Source organism: Porites lutea, chromosome 4 (genome assembly GCF_958299795.1).
Source record: "Porites lutea chromosome 4, jaPorLute2.1, whole genome shotgun sequence".
NCBI classification, from domain to species: Eukaryota; Metazoa; Cnidaria; class Anthozoa; order Scleractinia; family Poritidae; genus Porites; species Porites lutea.
This window is the reverse complement of record NC_133204.1, coordinates 44727720-44738171: the sequence shown is the minus strand read 5'-3', so window position 1 is coordinate 44738171 and position 10452 is coordinate 44727720. Positions and strand designations below refer to the sequence as shown.

General features: G+C 39.0%; 1 protein-coding gene across 1 annotated transcript in view; it reads right to left on the bottom strand.

Annotated features, from left to right (window-relative positions):
• The window catches only part of LOC140935856 (D(1) dopamine receptor-like), a 9384-nt gene extending 1339 nt beyond the window's left edge, over positions 1 to 8045 (bottom strand). The window contains exons 1-2 of the mRNA XM_073385433.1: positions 7740 to 8045; positions 1 to 801 (exon numbers count right to left, since the gene is read on the bottom strand). The exon at positions 1 to 801 is cut by the window's left edge and continues 1339 nt beyond it. Of these exons, the coding sequence (XP_073241534.1) occupies positions 1 to 722 (722 nt within the window). The 5' untranslated portion in view covers positions 723 to 801; positions 7740 to 8045. The remainder of the gene's footprint in view (positions 802 to 7739) is intronic.
• Positions 8046 to 10452: the final 2407 nt, after the last annotated feature.

The following is a 10452-nucleotide window of genomic DNA, read 5'->3' as shown; positions in this document are numbered from 1 at the left end:
AAAAAGAAAGGAAGCCAACACAAGATGAATGCACCAGTCACAACACTCAGGCTCTTGGCTGTTTTAAACTCATTAGAAAGCTTCCTGCCATGACGGTTTGTGAAGCGAGATCTTGTGAAGACTACAGAGAGAATCACACCGTAGCAATAAAGAATGACCAATAGTGGAACAACGAAGGCAAATAAGAAAATGACCAGGTACTTTGACTCGTGGTTGATCAAGTAAAGGCAAGACGTTCCGAGAGCGTGGATCCAGGTAGCCAAGATGACCCACTTGCATGTTCCCGTGGTCATTTTTGTGTGGTGAATCAGTGGACGTTTTATTGCGAAGTAGCGATCGATGGAAATGAACATCAAGTTGGAGATAGAAGAAATCGCACACAAGATGTCTATCATTGACCAAGCCAAAGAGAATGTTTGCACGTCCACTTCTGGCGGGTAGTACCAAGTTGTAATTTCGCCAGCCAGCCAGATGGGTTCTGTAACGAATGCCACCATTATATCACTAACTGCTAGGCTTAGAATAAACCAGTTTGTGACGCTCTTACGAATCCGTTTGAACATGTAGAAAGCTGTTACGACAAGACCATTGCCGAAGAGTGTTAAAATGATGAGAATCAGAATCGCTATCGATGATATGACCTTGTGGGATAAAGTGTTTTCTGGGTACCCTGCAGCGGTCCCAGTACTTGAGTTATTCAAACTTGCGTTAGTAGCAGTCATGTTGAAGAATCAACCAATGCTGCATCCAAGAATTCAGGTATCTTTGTTCGCTTTCCCCACTGTATAATGACAAGATGACCTGAAATATAATAACAGGTAATCTATTCAACAACATTTCGCCTCATGAAAGGGAATACAAGACAGTCTTGGATTCTGGATCCCATTCCATGGATTCTGGATTCTGGGTGCTGGGGCCTGTTTCTCCAAAGTCCCGATAACGTTTCGGGCCCGGAAAGCTGTTTTGTGTTTGCTGCTTTTGCATTCAATTTCAAAGTTTCAATAATTTTGAAAATAATATAATGAAACTATCAGTTAACGAAGAAATTTGGACTGGTCATGGGCTAGTATTCTGGCTATACAGTTGACTCTCTCTGAACGGACACCCCTATAAGACGGACACCTCTGTAAAACGGACACTTAGAGTTGGTCCCTGCCTTTCTTCACTCCTTTTATTGGACTTTCCATAAGACGGACACTTAGCGCCGGTCCCAAAGGTGTCCGTCTTAGAGAGAGTTGATTGTATTCTGCTAATATTCAGCAGGTTTGCATTCGGGACCGAATTTTTCCGGGTCTTTCGAGAAATGGGCCCCTGGTTGGGCCACCCAAAGTTTTAATATGAAGAAAAATTAGCCCGGTAAGGAAGGGTGACCCTACCTTTGAAAAAAGGCGACCCAGCTGGGTAGGTCACCCTTCTAGCCGAGCCAACTTTTTGTATCTCATGTTAACGGTATGTGAGGGGTAGCTCGGGTAGGCGAGTGATCCTTCTGCTAAGGATAAGTTTTCTCCAAAAAACGGGGCCTAAGCCAAGCTCGGGGCAGTTTGGCTTAGCAGTTAGTAATACGCCCACGCGATTTGGTGGGCCGTTCAGCCATGCGTAGAGCCGGAGCCGGAGCCTATCCGACATATAAAATCGGCCTTCCTTCTTTTCGTTTTTTAGCCGATATATGACGCTCTACTTTCGAAGTCAGCGCGGCGCAACTTTGCTCCGTTTCAGAAATCGCGGCAAAATCGCCGTTGTTATGTGTCAGTTGTTGTTACGTAAAGTTATCGCCGCAGTTAAGTTTTGACTAAGAACACGTGATCAGAGGCGGATCCAGGGGGAGGGTTGAGGGGGTTACAGCCTCCCCCTCCCCTTTGGGAAGTTTTCAAGCTTGTCTGGCTACCCATGTCTATCCCTCTTTCACACCAAAAATAATATAAATTATAATATAAGTTCCAGTCCAGTCGATCATTACAAGAAGACTTTAGTTATCCCTTTTCTTGACTCCTTAATTATTCAAATGCAAGATCGATTTTTGACGAAGATTACCACGCCCTCAATTTGCGTTGTCTAGTGCCATCGATTATAGTAAATAATTCACTAGCTGCAGCTAGATGATGAAGTAGAAGGCATGCTCTTCTAGGAGAAAGATATTCCATTTCTTAAATCCCTTGGCAATGAGGTACGTAGATGGAAAACACTCTGGCAGTCAACAGACAGGGAGCTTCCGAACAGTCTTTTATTAGCACTTGGTGTCTGCGATGAAGATGCTTTCCTAAACATCTATCGCCTTCTGGTCGTTGCCTGCACCCTACCGATCACAAGCGCAGAAGCTGAGCGATCGTTTTCACTGATGAAATGAATCAAGACCTCCTCTAGGTCAGTAATGCCTGAAGAGCGATTCTCTGATCTCGCAGTGATCGCCATGTACTACTCCGAGAGATTCGAGGAAGACGAGATATGCCAAACCTTTGTAATAGCTCATCCAAGAAGGCTCTTTCATGTCAGTCTGTTTGATTAAATAGGCAAGTAAAAAGAGACAAACAACTATCGTTGTTGCACTGTACTCTTAGTCCTTAATAACAGTGTCTCAAATTTATACCTCTGAAAGTCTACATATTTAAACATAACCCTAACCCTAACGCTCCCCTCCCCCATTCCTTTGGCCCTCGGAAGTTTGCCTTTAACTCTCATACTTACAACCCCCTCTTTGAAAAAATCCCTGATCCGCCTCTGCCGTAATTCCTGATAGTTGTATCAGTTTGGGTTTCAAATAGAGTTTGTATACATATTTTGTATACATATTTTGAAAAAAGTTTTGTATACATACTTTGAAAAAATCCCCGATCCGCCTCTGCCGTAATTCCTGATAGTTGTATCAGTTTGGGTTTCAAATAGAGTTTGTATACATATTTTAAAAAAAGTTTTGTATACATACTTTGAAAAAAATCCCCGATCCGCCTCTGCCGTGATTCCTGACAGTTTTATCATTTTTGGGTTTCAAATAGAGTTTGTACACATATTTTGAAGCTTATAAGCGTGGCTATAAGATTGCATTTTAAACATTTTTGCTGCTCAGAGCCTTTTTATCGATGAAACTACTCCAACGGTTTTACTTTTGAAGCACGTTCCAATGAGTTACTTGAAATCTATTTAAAATCACTGCAAAACCAAAAAAGGCATGCTATCAGCATGATTGATAACTTTGTACTATGCTTTCCTTTAGAGTCCTTAAATACTCCGGCGAACATTTTATCGTTTTCCATACAATTAAACTTCAGATTACGTTAAAGAAATACCGGTACGGTTCTTTACTTTGAACGGACATTTTGGCGACGGCTTAGTTCGTTCCCCATTGACATCAATCCTGTTTATTTTTACTTTAAAGAACATTCGGCAAACTTCTAGAACTTTTATAAATAATTTCTTTTAAAATCACTGCATAACCAAAAAAGGGCATGCTAATCAGTATGATTGATAACTTTGTACTATGCTTTCCTTAAGAATCCTTGAATACTCCGGCGAACATTTTATCGTTTTCCATACAATTAAACTTCAGTTTACGTTAAAGAAATGCCGGTTCTTTACTTTGAACGGACACTTTGGCGACGGCTTAGTTCGTTCTCTCTTGACATCAATCCTATTCATTTTTACTTTAAAGAATGTTCGGCAAACTTCTAGAACTTTTATAAAAATAGCCTATTTAACAGTAAGGCTATTAAGCACTTCCGTTATCTACACTTGCGGTTTGCAGTTGGGTACAGAACACTTGTCCTAAAGACCCCTATCTTAATATAATCACAGTAGGGAATAGCTATTTCTATTTCGCCTATTTTAGAACTTTTAGTCTACAATGAGTTTAAGTTGCTTTTATTTTGCAGATTCAACCACAGCCCAGCAGGAGGCGTATTTGCTATTATTTTTCAAATAGACTGGCAAGAAGGTTAGAATGCTTTCATGACTGATACGCCCATTAAAATAATAGGCTAACATGAGGAAAAAACAAACGCTGAATTTTAGACTTCATATACTCCAACAGAAACCATGAATGAGCTAATAATTGAAGAAAACCTGTTAAGTTAGGTTACTGTTAAGTTTAAATAAGCGTTAATCGCTGGCTGACTGAATTGCAAGATACTTATCAGAATGGAAAAGGCTCGAAGACGGAATTGCTTGTCAAGGCATTTTCTGATAATACAGGTACACAATCTAAAGAAAGTTGTATCGTCCAATAGGTTTTACAACACCAGAGCCAGAGCGATCAGAAATAAAGTCGGTGCTAAATTTTTCTCCAAAAAAATGCTAGTGTTAATTATGGATCAAAGCTAGCGGTAAGGAATGTTCCCAATTAACTCAAATGACCAACGAACAGTCACGAACAAACACTGAAGTAATTAAGAATACTTATTACAGCAAAATAACCTTAGTCACTCAGATACCTCGACTGAGGAAATTGAATTGACACAATCTCTTAATGGTTGTCATGGGTTTAATTATCTCTCAGTTGCACAATCATGAGTAATTATCGGTGAAGTTAAATATATTAAACACAGGCTCTACTGTTTATTACACTGCTGATAATTGTGGTCAAATTATAACAAAATCAGTCCGCATTTAAAATACGAATGAAAAACGTCATGTTCTTTAAATTACCTCACTAAAGGGACACGTATCCCAGATGCCGTGTTTCTGCGTCTACATCATTCAAGGCGAAAATCGGCGAAAATGTTGTCTTATTTTCTCTTCACCTGCGTATTTAGCACTGCAATATGGGAAGGAGATTCAATAAACTAATTTGCGCACACAAGGGCTACACACAAGGGCTTTCTGTTCGTGTTAAATTAGCCTGAAGGCGAACAACTGAGAATCGCTAATAAGGTACTCTGATCGCAAGCATATCCTTTCCCAAAACTTTGAGTGTGTGTAGCCGCTGATCACCGAGTTGATTTTGTACATTTTTCAGTCCACTTTGCTTCCCTGTCTAGAGGACGCTGTTTCTCCGACAGAAGACCAAAGCTCCAACGATGAGGAACGGACTCCACAGTGTGATCAGACGGCTGGCTATATGTATTCGTCAGTTTGCTCTCTTAGTTCATGATAGAGTTCATAACATCAATTTCCTATGACCTCTGATTTCCTGAACTCGCGAGAGAAACAAAAGATGGTCCATATAGTCGCAAGTTAGAGATTAGATGTTTTGTTGGTTTTCTTTTAAACCAAAACAAGAGGGGCAATATGAAATCACCTTTGGCGCAAGGCAAAAAGGTCCTTTTTGCTACAAAATTAACCATCGGTGTGTATTCGGCGATAGATTTTCAACCAATCAAACCATGCACAGCAGTGTTGTGATGTTATCTGTGATGTCCGCCTCTGACTAGCCTGCGTGTAGACATCTCAATAATGAAATAGGGGACGATTGCACGCAGGCTACTTCTGAAGTCTGTGCATGCTAACTTACAACACTAACAGGCAGCCGTTTTTGCGTGATGAGAGGAAAACGGCTGACCAAGAAATGGGCACCATAAAATTAAAAAAAAGCATTATTAAGTTGAACATCTCAGCCACAATCCACGAAGGCCAACGTATTGGTTTATTTGTCCGGGAAGCGCAGACACACTCTTTCTTCTTAGGAGCGAGTTCTACAAGTTTAAATTGTCACCTTCCTACAGCGTTCCCTTTGCTCTTTCTAAACGTCCGGGGAGGGGGGTGGGGGTACTCCTTATAATCATCTATACGGGGAGGCTCCGCCCGAAAGGGGCACCTTTTCCAGCCTTTAGGTAAAAGAAAGGGTAGGGATTTCACTAAGTTAGTTGAAGTATATGGAAAGGTAGGGAAATCTATCATTTCGGTCGTAAGAAGGCCCAAAAGAGCCGACAGATACATTTTATGGCTGTGAAAAAGTCGAGAAAACTGGGGGTTCTGGTTACACTGTCTTTACAGCAGTTAAAAGGGATGCGAATTTCTAAACTACGTATGTGAAAGGGGTACCATTTGTCAATAGAAGGTATACGAAAGGGGTACCTTTTCTGCCATAACCGGTAAATAGATCCCTGCCGTTAAGAGATTTAAAAACTGTGTATGCGAAGTTATAGCTGGAGAAGATAATCAAATGTGCCTCATCCCACTTCATGCCGCAAATTGCAATTGGCTGCAAGATAAATAAGGGTGCTTGCTTTTAAAAACTTGATTTAAAACCTTTTGTTCATGTGATATTAGTAACCAATCGCAGCAAGCATACTGAGAGGGAAGCAGACGGGTTCAATTTTTCATTCCAACCTTTTTACTTCAGTTTATGCTAAACAACAGTTACAAGTCATTAATACGTTAGGATGCCACTTTCACGACTAACTTATTTACCTTCCATCTTTGTAAGAAAAAGGTAAATGCCTTATAACGGCTTTTCTTTTACAAATGCAGCCCGTGGGATAAGCACTGACCTTAGATTAGAGGGATGGCCCAGTCTTGCAACCCCGTTAATCCAACGGGACTAACTGTGACGGCATGAAAACAAAGCGAAAAACAATTCATGTTATAGTGTGAACACACAGCATCAGGTTTTTCTTTTTCAAGTTTACATTGTCTGTCTCAAATTAAGCCTATTATTTCTTCAAAACACACGTTTATGAGTCTTAAATTTCACGCACTACTCCAGAACATGTTCAAACTGAGGTTAAAAATTCAGTATAAAGTTCAAAGTTGCGTGGAGTGCATGTCCTTGAAAGTGAACAGCTATACTAAGAAAAGGGATAATTATATACTTAGATGTGTTTGTTTTGTTGTAAAAATTATATCAGTAGTTTTTCCGTTTTTTTGTTGACTGGTAATTAATAACAATCTCAGCACGCTAGTGAGTCAAGGGCATACTTGAAAGAAAGGAAGATGAATTGTGGACGCTATGTTTTGACGGTCATGTGTCTTTCAAGCCGACGCACTTCACCCCAAAACCGCAAGTGGAGTGACAACGGAAGGAATCAAATCACGAATATTTGAAAACTTAAGATTTTAAAACAAAGCAAAAATCAAAAGGTTAAAGATAATTAACCTTGTAGCAACGTACCCTAATGTAGTGGTTCTCGGTGAATTACGCACAAGTGAGTAGAATAACAAACCGAGCTTTGCGGAATGACACTGAATGTAGGATTCGAATATCACCCCGAGGCACTTGTACTCTTATAACTTCATCAGAACAACCAATATAAACATTTAAACAGCACATACCATCAGAATACTGCTTAACTTAAGCGCAACAATTCTGTGGCTTTGAATAATCGGCCTTTGCCAGGAATTGCATTAGATGGCATTTTCATGCAGCTGAAGAATTTCGTGCACAGAAAAGTACAACGTAAAAGTAGTTCATCTCATAGAATAATAGTTCTAGAGACTTAACTGAATTTTAAATTTCGCTATTTGAAAAATGGAGCTCGTTTGACCCCAATGAAGATGTGGTTTTGTTTTTAGCTCTAAATAACAGCCGAGAAATTAATATAATTTCCTCATAATGACAAAGATTCTGTAACAAATATCTTTACAGGTGATGTCTTCTTGGGAATAACCAACAAAAAGTTAAGAATGAGAGTTAACAAGCTTAATTTAGATGATAAATTCCCGTTTTACCTGTATTACTATTTTGTGTGTTTTTGTGGTGATACAAAATCAACACACTCGAGGCAGCAACGCTCAGTAGAGAACGTGATAATATTTGATCGACACCGAGGAGAAGTGAGGTCTTCCCAACTCAAATTTAGTTTAAAACTAACCTTGTTAAGGCGGTAAAGGTGTTGTCCAGATCTTCTCCGTTTTATTAGGGATTCGATCCGTCGTTTCCAATGTTTGAAGTAAAGCGAAATCTTAATGAATTGCACTGCTCCCTTGGAGTAGCCTTGACCCACGCAGCTTGATCAAGACTCGACGTTTATATAACAAATTTAGTTCATCTTGTACCCTCTGTGTCGGAATTCGAAAAAACACCTTAATGTCTCGTTGAAAAGCATTGGTTTCTGTTGTTGTATCATACGTCAGAGTTAAGTTGAATATTTCGGCGACAATTGCTTTTCCTGTTGTGAGCATATAAAGCTACGATTTCTCAGGCAAATTAGCGGCAAACTATGGAGCGCATCTAACTACGGAAAGAAGAGACAAACGTCATCTGTAATTTAGATAAACAATGAAATCGCCTGGAGCGAGATGTAGTTGACTGACCTCTCAGAGCACTACAAAAAGGGTCTTCTAAAGAAACTTGATAAAATGTATACACTCAGTGCCACACCAAGACAGCTCTATCACAATTTATCTTAAACCAAGGGCGTACAATGCCTTCTTGAGAAACGTATTTGATGTCGTTGATGGAAACGGCCGAAATTAGCGGTTCAGATAAATTTTGTGGTTCTTATACAAAATCTTGGGCTACGAGAGAAGGCAGACACTACCTTAAAACAAACAACTGTTAACAGATCAGCAGTAAACGAAACATATAAACAGAAAATCCTGCTCGACATTCATAAAGCTTGAACTCGATCGATTCTATCTGGAGTTGGGTTCTGCCCTTTTCATTGCAAAACCGAACGAAGAGCTACATAGAGAGGCTCTTATCAGCTTGTTAAGATATTTGTGGTATTTGGAAAAACATTTCACAGGAAACCTAATTATTATTTGTAATACGCTCGGTAATCTGGCATGAAAGTTAATGTTGCCTACGCTAAGTAGAAAAAACAAAGTAGAACTTACGAGATGTTTACACAACTTAACCGATTTAACTCGTGTTTTAATTCCTCACATGAAAGCGCCTTTACGGGGTCTTCACCTCTGGTAAAGGAGTGACTTATGGTTTAATTGACAATGGCTGTTCATGAGCAGGGATTGAAATAAGATTAATTAAAGATGCATTTCACCTTAGAATCACGGTTTTTGCAAGAAGACTACAAGTTGGACCACACAGCATCAGTGTTGGCTAGTTTTCGCCTGACCGCTTTCGTCAGAAAACCGCGCGCACGCTATTTATGGCCATGTTTCTGGTAGAAGGTACCTCTATGTAAGAGTGGCAGCGCGTAATGTAACACTGAAATTAATAAGCTAGGATAAGAAAGTGCTAAATACCCTTAATTCAGCCTATTTTCTAGGGATGTCGTGCACTCACGGCTAAGAGCACGAGACGTGTGTTTTATAAAACAGATCGGAAGTAGTTTATGTTTTTGTCAGAACTGATAAGTGTAAGCCCCCTTAAGGAGATTTTCACGGAATTTAAAGTTCATCCTACAGTTTGGCCTTGTCGGCAACCGAGTCTCTTCTGGTAATACGACAACAATAATTTACTACCAATCTGTCGTTTCGGTATAAACAAGATTTAACTGTGGTCGTGGATTTATGAACCGGTAAATTGCCTTATAAGAGGTTTCCGCGAAATCTTGTTACATCTCACGCAATTCTGTAAAGCCACGCATGCAAAATACGAAAATTAAATTTAACAGAAAAACTGTAATTCGACAGTTTCTTTTTCAAAATTTACTGTTATTTAAGTGTGTAAGAACAGGATGATAGAAACTACAGACAGCATCGTAACAATGTTTTAATTTTAAGTATTTTACTTAGTTTCCCTCAAGGAATTATGTCTTAGTTTTTTAAGCTTCAAGGTAGCAATTATAATTCTCCTCAATGTGATTAACAAGCTAAAAGAAAAAAATTTGTTTTAAATACTTTGCTTTAATAAATTTGCATTCCCTTTTCAGTAAAAAAGAGGTTAACGGCCTTCTGTTTTATGCTTAGCGCCTTTTTAGTCGCTCTTCTTTGCAAAAGTTATTGTGCCGATTTTTATCAGTAAATTGCTTTTTAAGTGTTGTTTCGCGCAAAGTTAAGTTTTATTGCTGCACACATGTATTCGTTCACAAGAGCACTCTTTGTTTAGTTCCTTCAGGTTAAACCGACCAATGTTTTGTCGGCGAAGGGGCACGAAATCAATATCTACATAATAACGAACCAAATGAATCACACATGTTTCTGAAGAAATGTTTCGCCATCTTAATTAAATGAATTCCTTGCCTATCTTGATAGTCTAGAGATACAATTTTACAAGTTTAGCATGTAACCGGCTTAATTGTACAAGAATAGTCGTTTGTAAACAGTATAAACGGCTATAGTTTTTTTCAAAGTTTTTTTGTTAAAAAATTAACCTACCAATACATCAATATTCCTTATCTTTCTTTACTGCTTTTGTTTTGGAGGTTTATAAATCCGGAAACTTGTCAAGGCTGTGCAATAATTAGTTTTGTGTACGTCAACAATAATTACAATAACGTGGATAAAGTAGAGCAAAGTATTCCAGTTGAAACAGATTTCACTTCGCGATAATGAAGGGTATTCAGTTAAACATGTTCTGACCGGATCATATCAGTCACATGAATTAAAAGGATGAAGCAATCACAAGCTTTTTAGGTCTATAACTGACTTAAAAGCCAGCTACCCTAAATACTAAGTAAC